We start from the raw sequence: 18,662 nt of genomic DNA, 5'->3' as shown, positions 1-18,662 counted from the left end.
TATTAAACCTCCTCCATGTATATCTCACTAGGTCAGGATATTAAACCTCCTCCATGTATATCTCACTAGGTCAGGGTATTAAACCTCCTCCATGTATATCTCACTAGGTCAGGATATTAAACCCCCTCCATGTATATCTCACTAGGTCAGGATATTAAACCTCCTCCATGTATATCTCACTAGGTCAGGATATTAAACCTCCATGTATATCTCACTAGGTCAGGATATTAAACCTCCTCCATGTATATCTCACTAGGTCAGGATATTAAATCTCCTCCATGTATATCTCACTAGGTCAGGATATTAAACCTCCTCCATGTATATCTCACTAGGTCAGGATATTAAACCTCCTCCATGTATATCTCACTAGGTCAGGATATTAAACCCCCTCCATGTATATCTCACTAGATCAGGATATTAAACCTCCTCTATGTATATCTCACTAGGTCAGGATATTAGACCTCCTCCATGTATATCTCAGTAGATCAGGATATTAACCCTCCTCCATGTATATCTCACTAGGTCAGGGTATTAAACCTCCTCCATGTATATCTCACTAGGTCAGGATATTAAACCTCCTCCATGTATATCTCACTAGATCAGGATATTAACCCTCCTCCATGTATATCTCACTAGGTCAGGATATTAAACCTCCTCCATGTATATCTCACTAGGTCAGGATATTAAACCTCCTCCATGTATATCTCACTAGGTCAGGATATTAGACCTCCATGTATATCTCACTAGGTCAGGATATTAAACCTCCTCCATGTATATCTCACTAGGTCAGGATATTAGACCTCCATGTATATCTCACTAGGTCAGGATATTAAACCTCCTCCATGTATATCTCACTAGGTCAGGATATTAGACATCCATGTATATCTCACTAGGTCAGGATATTAAACCTCCACCATGTATATCTCACTAGGTCAGGATATTAAACCTCCATGTATATCTCACTAGGTCAGGATATTAAACCTCCTCCATGTGTATCTCACTAGGTCAGGATATTAAACCTCCATGTATATCTCACTAGGTCAGGGTATTAAACCTCCTCCATGTATATCTCACTAGGTCAGGATATTAAACCTCCTCCATGTATATCTCACTAGGTCAGGATATTAAACCTCCTCCATGTATATCTCACTAGGTCAGGATATTAAACCTCCTCCATGTATATCTCACTAGGTCAGGATATTAAACCTCCATGTATATCTCACTAGGTCAGGGTATTAAACCCCCTCCATGTATATCTCACTAGGTCAGGATATTAAACCTCCTCCATGTATATCTCACTAGGTCAGGATATTAAACCTCCTCCATGTATATCTCACTAGGTCAGGATATTAAACCTCCTCCATGTATATCTCACTAGGTCAGGGTATTAAACCTCCTCCATGTATATCTCACTAGGTCAGGATATTAGACCTCCATGTATATCTCACTAGGTCAGGATATTAAACCTCCACCATGTATATCTCACTAGGTCAGGATATTAAACCTCCTCCATGTATATCTCACTAGGTCAGGATATTAAACCTCCTCCATGTATATCTCACTAGGTCAGGATATTAAACCTCCTCCATGTATATCTCACTAGGTCAGGATATTAAACCCCCTCCATGTATATCTCACTAGGTCAGGATATTAAACCTCCTCCATGTATATCTCACTAGGTCAGGATATTAAACCTCCATGTATATCTCACTAGGTCAGGATATTAAACCTCCTCCATGTATATCTCACTAGGTCAGGATATTAAACCTCCATGTATATCTCACTAGGTCAGGATATTAAACCTCCTCCATGTATATCTCACTAGGTCAGGGTATTAAACCTCCTCCATGTATATCTCACTAGGTCAGGGTATTAAACCTCCTCCATGTATATCTCACTAGGTCAGGGTATTAAACCTCCACCATGTATATCTCACTAGGTCAGGATATTAAACCTCCTCCATGTATATCTCACTAGGTCAGGATATTAAACCTCCTCCATGTATATCTCACTAGGTCAGGATATTAAACCTCCATGTATATCTCACTAGGTCAGGATATTAAACCTCCATGTATATCTCACTAGGTCAGGATATTAAACCTCCATGTATATCTCACTAGGTCAGGGTATTAAACCTCCTCCATGTATATCTCACTAGGTCAGGGTATTAAACCTCCTCCATGTATATCTCACTAGGTCAGGGTATTAAACCTCCTCCATGTACATCTCACTAGGTCAGGGTATTAAACCTCCTCCATGTATATCTCACTAGGTCAGGATATTAAACCTCCATGTATATCTCACTAGGTCAGGATATTAAACCTCCTCCATGTATATCTCACTAGGTCAGGATATTAAACCTCCATGTATATCTCACTAGGTCAGGATATTAAACCTCCTCCATGTATATCTCACTAGGTCAGGGTATTAAACCTCCTCCATGTATATCTCACTAGGTCAGGGTATTAAACCTCCTCCATGTATATCTCACTAGGTCAGGGTATTAAACCTCCACCATGTATATCTCACTAGGTCAGGATATTAAACCTCCTCCATGTATATCTCACTAGGTCAGGATATTAAACCTCCTCCATGTATATCTCACTAGGTCAGGATATTAAACTTCCATGTATATCTCACTAGGTCAGGATATTAAACCTCCTCCATGTATATCTCACTAGGTCAGGATATTAAACCTCCTCCATGTATATCTCACTAGGTCAGGGTATTAAACCTCCACCATGTATATCTCACTAGGTCAGGATATTAAACCTCCTCCATGTATATCTCACTAGGTCAGGATATTAAACCTCCATGTATATCTCACTAGGTCAGGATATTAAACCTCCTCCATGTATATCTCACTAGGTCAGGATATTAAACCTCCTCCATGTATAACTCACTAGGTCAGGGTATTAAACCTCCATGTATATCTCACTAGGTCAGGATATTAAACCTCCTCCATGTATATCTCACTAGGTCAGGATATTAAACCTCCTCCATGTATATCTCACTAGGTCAGGATATTAAACCTCCTCCATGTATATCTCACTAGGTCAGGGTATTAAACCTCCTCCATGTATATCTCACTAGGTCAGGATATTAAACCCCCTCCATGTATATCTCACTAGGTCAGGATATTAAACCTCCATGTATATCTCACTAGGTCAGGATATTAAACCTCCTCCATGTATATCTCACTAGGTCAGGATATTAAACCTCCTCCATGTATATCTCACTAGGTCAGGATATTAAACCTCCTCCATGTATATCTCACTAGGTCAGGATATTAAACCTCCTCCATGTATATCTCACTAGGTCAGGATATTAAACCTCCTCCATGTATATATCACTAGGTCAGGGTATTAAACCTCCACCATGTATATCTCACTAGGTCAGGGTATTAAACCTCCATGTATATCTCACTAGGTCAGGATATTAAACCTCCTCCATGTATATCTCACTAGGTCAGGATATTAAACCTCCATGTATATCTCACTAGGTCAGGATATTAAACCTCCATGTATATCTCACTAGGTCAGGATATTAAACCTCCTCCATGTATATCTCACTAGGTCAGGATATTAAACCTCCATGTATATCTCACTAGGTCAGGATATTAAACCTCCTCCATGTATATCTCACTAGGTCAGGATATTAAACCTCCATGTATATCTCACTAGGTCAGGATATTAAACCTCCTCCATGTATATCTCACTAGGTCAGGATATTAAACCTCCATGTATATCTCACTAGGTCAGGATATTAAACCTCCACCATGTATATCTCACTAGGTCAGGGTATTAAACCTCCTCCATGTATATCTCACTAGGTCAGGATATTAAACCTCCTCCATGTATATCTCACTAGGTCAGGGTATTAAACCTCCTCCATGTATATCTCACTAGGTCAGGATATTAAACCTCCATGTATATCTCACTAGGTCAGGATATTAAACCTCCTCCATGTATATCTCACTAGGTCAGGGTATTAAACCTCCTCCATGTATATCTCACTAGGTCAGGATATTAAACCTCCTCCATGTATATCTCACTAGGTCAGGGTATTAAACCTCCTCCATGTATATCTCACTAGGTCAGGATATTAAACCTCCATGTATATCTCACTAGGTCAGGATATTAAACCTCCTCCATGTATATCTCACTAGGTCAGGATATTAAACCTCCATGTATATCTCACTAGGTCAGGATATTAAACCTCCATGTATATCTCACTAGGTCAGGATATTAAACCTCCTCCATGTATATCTCACTAGGTCAGGATATTAAACCTCCTCCATGTATATCTCACTAGGTCAGGGTATTAAACCCCCTCCATGTATATCTCACTAGGTCAGGGTATTAAACCCCCTCCATGTATATCTCACTAGGTCAGGATATTAAACCTCCTCCATGTACATCTCACTAGGTCAGGATATTAAACCTCCTCCATGTATATCTCACTAGGTCAGGGTATTAAACCTCCTCCATGTATATCTCACTAGGTCAGGATATTAAACCTCCTCCATGTATATCTCACTAGGTCAGGATATTAAACCTCCTCCATGTATATCTCACTAGGTCAGGATATTAAACCTCCTCCATGTATATCTCACTAGGTCAGGATATTAAACCTCCATGTATATCTCACTAGGTCAGGATATTAAACCTACACCATGTATATCTCACTAGGTCAGGATATTAAACCTCCTCCATGTACATCTCACTAGGTCAGGATATTAAACCTCCTCCATGTATATCTCACTAGGTCAGGATATTAAACCTCCTCCATGTATATCTCACTAGGTCAGGATATTAAACCTCCTCCATGTATATCTCACTAGGTCAGGATATTAAACCTCCTCCATGTATCCACTAGGTCAGGATATTAAACCTCCACCATGTATATCTAACTAGGTCAGGATATTAAACCTCCTCCATGTATATCTCACTAGGTCAGGATATTAAACCTCCTCCATGTATATCTCACTAGGTCAGGATATTAGACCTCCATGTATATCTCACTAGGTCAGGATATTAAACCTCCTCCATGTATATCTCACTAGGTCAGGATATTAAACCTCCTCCATGTATATCTCACTAGGTCAGGATATTAAACCTCCTCCATGTATATCTCACTAGGTCAGGATATTAAACCTCCTCCATGTATATCTCACTAGGTCAGGATATTAAACCTCCTCCATGTATATCTCACTAGGTCAGGATATTAAACCTCCTCCATGTATATCTCACTAGGTCAGGATATTAAACCTCCTCCATGTATATCTCACTAGGTCAGGATATTAAACCTCCTCCATGTATATCTCACTAGGTCAGGATATTAAACCTCCTCCATGTATATCTCACTAGGTCAGGATATTAAACCTCCTCCATGTATATCTCACTAGGTCAGGATATTAAATCTCCTCCATGTATATCTCACTAGATCAGGATATTAAACCTCCTCCATGTATATCTCACTAGGTCAGGGTATTAAACCTCCTCCATGTATATCTCACTAGGTCAGGATATTAAACCTCCTCCATGTATATCTCACTAGGTCAGGATATTAAACCTCCTCCATGTATATCTCACTAGGTCAGGATATTAAACCTCCTCCATGTATATCTCACTAGGTCAGGATATTAAACCTCCTCCATGTATATCTCACTAGGTCAGGATATTAAACCTCCTCCATGTATATCTCACTAGGTCAGGATATTAAACCTCCTCCATGTATATCTCACTAGGTCAGGATATTAAACCTCCTCCATGTATATCTCACTAGGTCAGGATATTAAACCTCCTCCATGTATATCTCACTAGGTCAGGATATTAAACCTCCATGTATATCTCACTAGGTCAGGATATTAAACCTCCTCCATGTATATCTCACTAGGTCAGGGTATTAAACCTCCTCCATGCATATCTCACTAGGTCAGGATATTAAACCTCCTCCATGTATATCTCACTAGGTCAGGATATTAAACCTCCTCCATGTATATCTCACTAGGTCAGGATATTAAACCTCCTCCATGTATATCTCACTAGGTCAGGATATTAAACCTCCTCCATGTATATCTCACTAGGTCAGGATATTAAACCTCCTCCATGTATATCTCACTAGGTCAGGGTATTAAACCTCCAGGGTATTTCCTAAATGAAGGTGAAAGGTTGTAGTGTGATTTCCTTTACAGTCCATTGAGTTATTTAAAACCCTATTTTAATCTCCCACTATAATAACAGAGTATTGTATTGCTTGTAGGATTCATGAATTATTAAATACACTACCGGTCAAACATATTGTAGTGATTGTAGTGGGTGTGTCTATATCATATTGTAGTGGGTGTGTCTATATCATATTGTAGTGATTGTAGTGGGTGTGTCTATATCATATTGTAGTGGGTGTGTCTATATCATATTGTAGTGGGTGTGTCTATATCATATTGTAGTGGGTGTGTCTAAATCATATTGTAGTGGGTGTGTCTATATCATATTGTAGTGGGTGTGTCTATATCATATTGTAGTGGGTGTGTCTATATCATATTGTAGTGGGTGTGTCTATATCATATTGTAGTGGGTGTGTCTATATCATATTGTAGTGGGTGTGTCTATATCATATTGTAGTGATTGTAGTGGGTGTGTCTATATCATATTGTAGTGGGTGTGTCTACATCATATTGTAGTGGGTGTGTCTAAATCATATTGTAGTGGGTGTGTCTATATCATACTGTAGTGGGTGTGTCTATATCATATTGTAGTGATTGTAGTGGGTGTGTCTATATCATATTGTAGTGGGTGTGTCTATATCATATTGTAGTGGGTGTGTCTATATCATATTGTAGTGATTGTAGTGGGTGTGTCTATATCATATTGTAGTGGGTGTGTCTACATCATATTGTAGTGGGTGTGTCTAAATCATATTGTAGTGGGTGTGTCTATATCATATTGTAGTGGGTGTGTCTAAATCATATTGTAGTGGGTGTGTCTAAATCATATTGTAGTGGGTGTGTCTACATCATATTGTAGTGGGTGTGTCTATATCATATTGTAGTGGGTGTGTCTATATCATATTGTAGTGGGTGTGTCTACATCATATTGTAGTGGGTGTGTCTATATCATATTGTAGTGGGTGTGTCTATATCATATTGTAGTGGGTGTGTCTAAATCATATTGTAGTGGGTGTGTCTAAATCATATTGTAGTGGGTGTGTCTAAATCATATTGTAGTGGGTGTGTCTATATCATATTGTAGTGGGTGTGTCTATATCATATTGTAGTGGGTGTGTCTATATCATATTGTAGTGGGTGTGTCTAAATCATATTGTAGTGGGTGTGTCTATATCATATTGTAGTGGGTGTGTCTATATCATATTGTAGTGGGTGTGTCTATATCATATTGTAGTGGGTGCGTCTATATCATATTGTAGTGGGTGTGTCTATATCATATTGTAGTGGGTGTGTCTAAATCATACTGTAGTGGGTGTGTCTAAATCATACTGTAGTGGGTGTGTCTAAATCATATTGTAGTGGGTGTTTCTACATCATACTGTAGTGATTGTAGTGGGTGTGTCTACATCATATTGTAGTGGGTGTGTCTACATCATATTGGAGTGGGTGTGTCTATATCATATTGGAGTGGGTGTGTCTATATCATACTGTGGTGATTGTAGTGGGTGTTTCTACATCATACTGTAGTGATTGTAGTGGGTGTGTCTATATCATATTGTAGTGGGTGTGTCTACATCATATTGTAGTGGGTGTGTCTATATCATATTGGAGTGGGTGTGTCTATATCATACTGTGGTGATTGTAGTGGGTGTGTCTATATCATATTGTAGTGGTTGTAGTGGGTGTGTCTATATCATATTGTAGTGGTTGTAGTGGGTGTGTCTATATCATATTGTAGTGGTTGTAGTGGGTGTGTCTATATCATATTGTAGTGATTGTAGTGGGTGTGTCTATATCATATTGTAGTGGTTGTAGTGGGTGTGTCTATATCATATTGTAGTGGTTGTAGTGGGTGTGTCTATATCATATTGTAGTGATTGTAGTGGGTGTGTCTATATCATATTGTAGTGATTGTAGTGGGTGTGTCTATATCATATTGTAGTGATTGTAGTGGGTGTGTCTATATCATATTGTAGTGGGTGTGTCTACATCATATTGTAGTGATTGTAGTGGGTGTGTCTATATCATATTGTAGTGATTGTAGTGGGTGTGTCTATATCATATTGTAGTGGGTGTGTCTATATCATATTGTAGTGGGTGTGTCTATATCATATTGTAGTGATTGTAGTGGGTGTGTCTATATCATATTGTAGTGGGTGTGTCTACATCATATTGTAGTGATTGTAGTGGGTGTGTCTATATCATATTGTAGTGATTGTAGTGGGTGTTTCTATATCATATTGTAGTGATTGTAGTGGGTGTGTCTACATCATATTGTAGTGATTGTAGTGGGTGTGTCTACATCATATTGTAGTGATTGTAGTGGGTGTGTCTACATCATATTGTAGTGGGTGTGTCTACATCATATTGCAGTGATTGTAGTGGGTGTGTCTACATCATATTGTAGTGGGTGTGTCTATATCATATTGTAGTGGGTGTGTCTATATCATATTGTAGTGATTGTAGTGGGTGTGTCTATATCATATTGTAGTGATTGTAGTGGGTGTGTCTATATCATATTGTAGTGGGTGTGTCTATATCATATTGTAGTGGGTGTGTCTATATCATATTGTAGTGGGTGTGTCTATATCATATTGTAGTGATTGTAGTGGGTGTGTCTACATCATATTGTAGTGGGTGTGTCTATATCATATTGTAGTGGGTGTGTCTATATCATATTGTAGTGGGTGTGTCTATATCATATTGTAGTGGGTGTGTCTATATCATATTGTAGTGGGTGTGTCTATATCATATTGTAGTGGGTGTGTCTATATCATATTGTAGTGGGTGTGTCTATATCATATTGTAGTGGGTGTGTCTATATCATATTGTAGTGATTGTAGTGGGTGTGTCTATATCATATTGTAGTGATTGTAGTGGGTGTGTCTACATCATATTGCAGTGATTGTAGTGGGTGTGTCTACATCATATTGTAGTGGGTGTGTCTATATCATATTGTAGTGGGTGTGTCTAAATCATATTGTAGTGATTGTAGTGGGTGTGTCTAAATCATATTGTAGTGATTGTAGTGGGTGTGTCTAAATCATATTGTAGTGGGTGTGTCTATATCATATTGTAGTGGGTGTGTCTATATCATATTGTAGTGGGTGTGTCTATATCATATTGTAGTGGGTGTGTCTATATCATATTGTAGTGGGTGTGTCTATATCATATTGTAGTGGGTGTGTCTATATCATATTGTAGTGGGTGTGTCTATATCATATTGTAGTGGGTGTGTCTATATCATATTGTAGTGGGTGTGTCTATATCATATTGTAGTGATTGTAGTGGGTGTGTCTATATCATATTGTAGTGGGTGTGTCTATATCATATTGTAGTGGGTGTGTCTAAATCATATTGTAGTGATTGTAGTGGGTGTGTCTAAATCATATTGTAGTGGGTGTGTCTATATCATATTGTAGTGATTGTAGTGGGTGTGTCTATATCATATTGTAGTGGGTGTGTCAATATCATATTGTAGTGATTGTAGTGGGTGTGTCTACATCATATTGTAGTGGGTGTGTCTATATCATATTGTAGTGGGTGTGTCTATATCATATTGTAGTGGGTGTGTCTACATCATATTGTAGTGAATGTGTCTATATCATATTGTAGTGGGTGTGTCTAAATCATATTGTAGTGGGTGTGTCTAAATCATATTGTAGTGGGTGTGTCTATATCATATTGTAGTGGGTGTGTCTATATCATACTGTAGTGGGTGTGTCTATATCATATTGTAGTAGGTGTGTCTACATCATATTGTAGTGGGTGTGTCTATATCATATTGTAGTGGGTGTGTCTATATCATATTGTAGTGATTGTAGTGGGTGTGTCTACATCATATTGTAGTGGGTGTGTCTACATCATATTGTAGTGGGTGTGTCTATATCATATTGTAGTGGGTGTGTCTATATCATATTGTAGTGGGTGTGTCTATATCATATTGTAGTGGGTGTGTCTATATCATATTGTAGTGATTGTAGTGGGTGTGTCTATATCATATTGTAGTGGGTGTGTCTATATCATACTGTAGTGGGTGTGTCTATATCATACTGTAGTGGGTGTGTCTAAATCATATTGTAGTGGGTGTGTCTAAATCATATTGTAGTGGGTGTGTCTAAATCATATTGTAGTGGGTGTGTCTAAATCATATTGTAGTGGGTGTGTCTATATCATATTGTAGTGGGTGTGTCTATATCATACTGTAGTGGGTGTGTCTATATCATATTGTAGTAGGTGTGTCTACATCATATTGTAGTGGGTGTGTCTATATCATATTGTAGTGGGTGTGTCTATATCATATTGTAGTGATTGTAGTGGGTGTGTCTACATCATATTGTAGTGGGTGTGTCTACATCATATTGTAGTGGGTGTGTCTATATCATATTGTAGTGGGTGTGTCTATATCATATTGTAGTGGGTGTGTCTATATCATATTGTAGTGGGTGTGTCTATATCATATTGTAGTGATTGTAGTGGGTGTGTCTATATCATATTGTAGTGGGTGTGTCTATATCATACTGTAGTGATTGTAGTGGGTGTGTCTATATCATATTGTAGTGGGTGTGTCTATATCATATTGTAGTGGGTGTGTCTATATCATATTGTAGTGGGTGTGTCTATATCATATTGTAGTGATTGTAGTGGGTGTGTCTATATCATATTGTAGTGATTGTAGTGGGTGTGTCTATATCATATTGTAGTGGGTGTGTCTACATCATATTGCAGTGATTGTAGTGGGTGTGTCTACATCATATTGTAGTGGGTGTGTCTATATCATATTGTAGTGGGTGTGTCTAAATCATATTGTAGTGATTGTAGTGGGTGTGTCTAAATCATATTGTAGTGGGTGTGTCTATATCATATTGTAGTGATTGTAGTGGGTGTGTCTAAATCATATTGTAGTGGGTGTGTCTATATCATATTGTAGTGGGTGTGTCTATATCATATTGTAGTGGGTGTGTCTATCATATTGTAGTGGGTGTGTCTATATCATATTGTAGTGGGTGTGTCTATATCATATTGTAGTGATTGTAGTGGGTGTGTCTATATCATATTGTAGTGGGTGTGTCTATATCATATTGTAGTGATTGTAGTGGGTGTGTCTATATCATATTGTAGTGGGTGTGTCTACATCATATTGTAGTGGGTGTGTCTATATCATATTGTAGTGGGTGTGTCTAAATCATATTGTAGTGGGTGTGTCTATATCATATTGTAGTGGGTGTGTCTACATCATATTGTAGTGGGTGTGTCTATATCATATTGTAGTGATTGTAGTGGGTGTGTCTATATCATATTGTAGTGATTGTAGTGGGTGTGTCTATATCATATTGTAGTGATTGTAGTGGGTGTGTCTATATCATATTGTAGTGGGTGTGTCTATATCATATTGTAGTGGGTGTGTCTATATCATATTGTAGTGGGTGTGTCTATATCATATTGTAGTGGGTGTGTCTATATCATACTGTAGTGGGTGTGTCTATATCATATTGTAGTGGGTGTGTCTATATCATATTGTAGTGGGTGTGTCTACATCATATTGTAGTGGGTGTGTCTATATCATATTGTAGTGGGTGTGTCTATATCATATTGTAGTGGGTGTGTCTATATCATATTGTAGTGATTGTAGTGGGTGTGTCTATATCATATTGTAGTGGGTGTGTCTATATCATATTGTAGTGGGTGTGTCTATATCATATTGTAGTGATTGTAGTGGGTGTGTCTATATCATATTGTAGTGGGTGTGTCTACATCATATTGTAGTGGGTGTGTCTATATCATATTATAGTGATTGTAGTGGGTGTGTCTATATCATATTGTAGTGGGTGTGTCTATATCATATTGTAGTGGGTGTGTCTATATCATATTGTAGTGGGTGTGTCTATATCATATTGTAGTGGGTGTGTCTATATCATATTGTAGTGGGTGTGTCTATATCATATTGTAGTGATTGTAGTGGGTGTGTCTACATCATATTGTAGTGGGTGTGTCTACATCATATTGTAGTGGGTGTGTCTAAATCATATTGTAGTGGGTGTGTCTACATCATATTGTAGTGGGTGTGTCTATATCATATTGTAGTGGGTGTGTCTATATCATATTGTAGTGGGTGTGTCTACATCATATTGTAGTGGGTGTGTCTATATCATATTGTAGTGGGTGTGTCTATATCATATTGTAGTGGGTGTGTCTATATCATATTGTAGTGGGTGTGTCTATATCATATTGTAGTGGGTGTGTCTACATCATATTGTAGTGGGTGTGTCTAAATCATATTGTAGTGATTGTAGTGGGTGTGTCTATATCATACTGTAGTGATTGTAGTGGGTGTGTCTACATCATATTGTAGTGATTGTAGTGGGTGTGTCTACATCATATTGTAGTGATTGTAGTGGGTGTGTCTATATCATATTGTAGTGGTTGTAGTGGGTGTGTCTACATCATATTGTAGTGATTGTAGTGGGTGTGTCTATATCATATTGTAGTGATTGTAGTGGGTGTGTCTATATCATATTGTAGTGATTGTAGTGGGTGTGTCTATATCATATTATAGTGATTGTAGTGGGTGTGTCTATATCATATTGTAGTGGGTGTGTCTACATCATATTGTAGTGATTGTAGTGGGTGTGTCTATATCATATTGTAGTGGGTGTGTCTATATCATATTGTAGTGGGTGTGTCTAAATCATATTGTAGTGGGTGTGTCTACATCATATTGCAGTGATTGTAGTGGGTGTGTCTATATCATATTGTAGTGATTGTAGTGGGTGTGTCTAAATCATATTGTAGTGGGTGTGTCTATATCATATTGTAGTGGGTGTGTCTAAATCATACTGTAGTGGGTGTGTCTAAATCATACTGTAGTGGGTGTGTCTAAATCATATTGTAGTGGGTGTTTCTACATCATACTGTAGTGATTGTAGTGGGTGTGTCTACATCATATTGTAGTGGGTGTGTCTACATCATATTGGAGTGGGTGTGTCTATATCATATTGGAGTGGGTGTGTCTATATCATATTGGAGTGGGTGTGTCTATATCATACTGTGGTGATTGTAGTGGGTGTGTCTATATCATATTGTAGTGATTGTAGTGGGTGTGTCTATATCATATTGTAGTGATTGTAGTGGGTGTGTCTATATCATATTGTAGTGATTGTAGTGGGTGTGTCTATATCATATTGTAGTGGGTGTGTCTATATCATATTGTAGTGGGTGTGTCTATATCATATTGTAGTGGGTGTGTCTATATCATATTGTAGTGGGTGTGTCTACATCATATTGTAGTGATTGTAGTGGGTGTGTCTATATCATATTGTAGTGATTGTAGTGGGTGTGTCTATATCATATTGTAGTGGGTGTGTCTATATCATATTGTAGTGGGTGTGTCTATATCATATTGTAGTGATTGTAGTGGGTGTGTCTATATCATATTGTAGTGGGTGTGTCTATATCATATTGTAGTGATTGTAGTGGGTGTGTCTATATCATATTGTAGTGGGTGTGTCTATATCATATTGTAGTGGGTGTGTCTATATCATATTGTAGTGATTGTAGTGGGTGTGTCTATATCATATTGTAGTGGGTGTGTCTATATCATATTGTAGTGGGTGTGTCTATATCATATTGTAGTGATTGTAGTGGGTGTGTCTATATCATATTATAGTGATTGTAGTGGGTGTGTCTATATCATATTGTAGTGGGTGTGTCTATATCATATTGTAGTGGGTGTGTCTATATCATATTGTAGTGGGTGTGTCTATATCATATTGTAGTGGGTGTGTCTATATCATATTGTAGTGGGTGTGTCTATATCATATTGTAGTGATTGTAGTGGGTGTGTCTACATCATATTGTAGTGGGTGTGTCTACATCATATTGTAGTGGGTGTGTCTAAATCATATTGTAGTGGGTGTGTCTACATCATATTGTAGTGGGTGTGTCTATATCATATTGTAGTGGGTGTGTCTATATCATATTGTAGTGGGTGTGTCTACATCATATTGTAGTGGGTGTGTCTATATCATATTGTAGTGGGTGTGTCTATATCATATTGTAGTGGGTGTGTCTATATCATATTGTAGTGGGTGTGTCTATATCATATTGTAGTGGGTGTGTCTATATCATATTGTAGTGGGTGTGTCTACATCATATTGTAGTGGGTGTGTCTATATCATATTGTAGTGATTGTAGTGGGTGTGTCTATATCATATTGTAGTGATTGTAGTGGGTGTGTCTACATCATATTGTAGTGATTGTAGTGGGTGTGTCTATATCATATTGTAGTGGGTGTGTCTATATCATATTGTAGTGGGTGTGTCTATATCATATTGTAGTGGGTGTGTCTACATCATATTGTAGTGGGTGTGTCTACATCATATTGTAGTGATTGTAGTGGGTGTGTCTATATCATATTGTAGTGGTTGTAGTGGGTGTGTCTACATCATATTGTAGTGATTGTAGTGGGTGTGTCTATATCATATTGTAGTGATTGTAGTGGGTGTGTCTATATCATATTGTAGTGATTGTAGTGGGTGTGTCTATATCATATTATAGTGATTGTAGTGGGTGTGTCTATATCATATTGTAGTGGGTGTGTCTACATCATATTGTAGTGATTGTAGTGGGTGTGTCTATATCATATTGTAGTGGGTGTGTCTATATCATATTGTAGTGGGTGTGTCTAAATCATATTGTAGTGGGTGTGTCTACATCATATTGCAGTGATTGTAGTGGGTGTGTCTAAATCATATTGTAGTGATTGTAGTGGGTGTGTCTATATCATATTGTAGTGGGTGTGTCTACATCATATTGCAGTGATTGTAGTGGGTGTGTCTACATCATATTGTAGTGGGTGTGTCTACATCATATTGTAGTGGGTGTGTCTACATCATATTGCAGTGATTGTAGTGGGTGTGTCTAAATCATATTGTAGTGGGTGTGTCTATATCATATTGTAGTGATTGTAGTGGGTGTGTCTATATCATATTGTAGTGATTGTAGTGGGTGTGTCTATATCATATTGTAGTGGGTGTGTCTACATCATATTGCAGTGATTGTAGTGGGTGTGTCTACATCATATTGTAGTGGGTGTGTCTACATCATATTGTAGTGGGTGTGTCTACATCATATTGCAGTGATTGTAGTGGGTGTGTCTAAATCATATTGTAGTGGGTGTGTCTATATCATATTGTAGTGGGTGTGTCTATATCATATTGTAGTGGGTGTGTCTAAATCATATTGTAGTGGGTGTGTCTACATCATATTGCAGTGATTGTAGTGGGTGTGTCTATATCATATTGTAGTGGGTGTGTCTATATCATATTGTAGTGGGTGTGTCTAAATCATATTGTAGTGGGTGTGTCTACATCATATTGTAGTGGGTGTGTCTACATCATATTGTAGTGATTGTAGTGGGTGTGTCTAAATCATATTGTAGTGATTGTAGTGGGTGTGTCTACATCATATTGTAGTGGGTGTGTCTACATCATATTGTAGTGATTGTAGTGGGTGTGTCTAAATCATATTGTAGTGGGTGTGTCTACATCATATTGTAGTGGGTGTGTCTACATCATATTGTAGTGATTGTAGTGGGTGTGTCTACATCATATTGTAGTGGGTGTGTCTACATCATATTGTAGTGATTGTAGTGGGTGTGTCTAAATCATATTGTAGTGGGTGTGTCTACATCATATTGTAGTGGGTGTGTCTACATCATATTGTAGTGATTGTAGTGGGTGTGTCTACATCATATTGTAGTGGGTGTGTCTACATCATATTGTAGTGGGTGTGTCTATATCATATTGTAGTGGGTGTGTCTATATCATATTGTAGTGGGTGTGTCTATATCATACTGTAGTGGGTGTGTCTATATCATACTGTAGTGGGTGTGTCTATATCATATTGTAGTGGGTGTGTCTACATCATATTGAGTCTGGTCTTCCTTCACAAAATCAGGAGGTTAACCGGAAACCGGAGGACTGACTGTCTGTCTGTCTGTCTCTGTCTGTCTGTCTGTCTGTCTGTGTGTCTGTCTGTCTGCCTGAATGTCTGTCTGTCTGTGTGTCTGTCTGTCTGTCCGCCTGCCTGCCTGAATGTCTCCCTGCCTGTCTGTCCGCCTGTCTGTCCGACTGTACCTGGTGTGAAGGCTCTATGGAACTGGTGCAGGTCCTCTCCTCTGAGCTCCTCAGAAATCATGCTGATGTTCAGTCTCACTCCATCCAGCTTCAGATCAGCTTCTGTGAGGACCTCCTCCACGTCTGGGACACTGCAGGGACAATACATTCACATCAGGCTAGTTGATCTACTGTTAAGACACTGCAGGGACAATACATCCACATCAGGCTAGTTGATCTACTGTTAAGACACTGCAGGGACAATACATTCACATCAGGCTAGTTGATCTACTGTTAAGACACTGCAGGGACAATACATCCACATCAGGCTAGTTGATCTACTGTTAAGACACTGCAGGGACAATACATTCACATCAGGCTAGTTGACCTACTGTTAAGACACTGCAGGGACAATACATTCACACCAGGCTAGTTGATCTACTGTTAAGACACTGCAGGGACAATACATTCACACCAGGCTAGTTGATCTACTGTTAAGACACAATACATTCACACCAGGCTAGTTGATCTACTGTTAAGACACAATACATTCACACCAGGCTAGTTGATCTACTGTTAAGACAATACATCCACATCAGGCTAGTTGATCTACTGTTAAGACACAATACATCCACATCAGGCTAGTTGATCTACTGTTAAGACACTGCAGGGACAATACATTCACATCAGGCTAGTTGATCTACTGTTAAGACACAATACATTCACACCAGGCTAGTTGATCTACTGTTAAGACACAATACATTCACATCAGGCTAGTTGATCTACTGTTAAGACAATACATTCACATCAGGCTAGTTGACCTACTGTTAAGACACTACAGGGACAATACATCCACATCAGGCTAGTTGATCTACTGTTAAGACACTGCAGGGACAATACATACACATCAGGCTAGTTGATCTACTGTTAAGACACTGCAGGGACAATACATCCACATCAGGCTAGTTGATCTACTGTTAAGACACTACAGGGACAATACATCCACATCAGGCTAGTTGATCTACTGTTAAGACACTGCAGGGACAATACATTCACATCAGGCTAGTTGATCTACTGTTAAGACACTGCAGGGACAATACATTCACATCAGGCTAGTTGATCTACTGTTAAGACACAATACATTCACATCAGGCTAGTTGATCTACTGTTAAGACAATACATTCACATCAGGCTAGTTGATCTACTGTTAAGACACTGCAGGGACAATACATTCACATCAGGCTAGTTGACCTACTGTTAAGACACTGCAGGGACAATACATCCACATCAGGCTAGTTGATCTACTGTTAAGACAATACATTCACATCAGGCTAGTTGACCTACTGTTAAGACACTGCAGGGACAATACATCCACATCAGGCTAGTTGATCTACTGTTAAGACAATACATCCACATCAGGCTAGTTGATCTACTGTTAAGACACAATACATTCACATCAGGCTAGTTGATCTACTGTTAAGACACTGCAGGGACAACACATTCACATCAGGCTAGTTGATCTACTGTTAAGACACTGCAGGGACAATACATCCACATCAGGCTAGTTGATCTACTGTTAAGACCTACTGTTAAGACACTGCAGGGACAATACATTCACATCAGGCTAGTTGATCTGCTGTTAAGACACTGCAGGGACAATACATTCACATCAGGCTAGTTGATCTACTGTTAAGACACAATACATCCACATCAGGCTAGTTGATCTACTGTTAAGACACTGCAGGGACAATACATTCACATCAGGCTAGTTGATCTACTGTTAAGACACTGCAGGGACAATACATCCACACCAGGCTAGTTGACCTACTGTTAAGACACTGCAGGGACAATACATCCACATCAGGCTAGTTGATCTACTGTTAAGACAATACATTCACATCAGGCTAGTTGATCTACTGTTAAGACACTGCAGGGACAATACATCCACATCAGGCTAGTTGATCTACTGTTAAGACAATACATTCACATCAGGCTAGTTGATCTACTGTTAAGACACTGCAGGGACAATACATTCACACCAGGCTAGTTGATCTACTGTTAAGACACTGCAGGGACAATACATTCACATCAGGCTAGTTGATCTACTGTTAAGACACAATACATTGACATCAGGCTAGTTGATCTACTGTTAAGACGCTGCAGGGACAATACATTCACATCAGGCTAGTTGATCTACTGTTAAGACACAATACATTCACATCAGGCTAGTTGATCTACTGTTAAGACACTGCAGGGACAATACATCCACATCAGGCTAGTTGATCTACTGTTAAGACACAATACATTCACATCAGGCTAGTTGATCTACTGTTAAGACACTGCAGGGACAATACATCCACATCAGGCTAGTTGATCTA

At 38.6% G+C, this 18,662-nt stretch overlaps 1 protein-coding gene across 2 annotated transcripts in view; it reads right to left on the bottom strand.

The window, feature by feature from the left end:
- tsnax (translin-associated factor X) overlaps positions 1-18,662 on the bottom strand; it is a 51,054-nt gene that overhangs the window by 17,244 nt on the left and 15,148 nt on the right. For both annotated transcript variants that reach the window (XM_055889639.1, XM_055889638.1), the window contains one exon: positions 16,306-16,436. In XM_055889639.1, coding sequence (XP_055745614.1) covers positions 16,306-16,436 — 131 coding nt within the window. The remainder of the gene's footprint in view (positions 1-16,305; positions 16,437-18,662) is intronic.

This window comes from Salvelinus fontinalis, chromosome 30 (genome assembly GCF_029448725.1).
Source record: "Salvelinus fontinalis isolate EN_2023a chromosome 30, ASM2944872v1, whole genome shotgun sequence".
Classification (NCBI taxonomy): domain Eukaryota; kingdom Metazoa; phylum Chordata; class Actinopteri; order Salmoniformes; family Salmonidae; genus Salvelinus; species Salvelinus fontinalis.
This window is presented reverse-complemented; position numbering and strand designations above follow the sequence as displayed.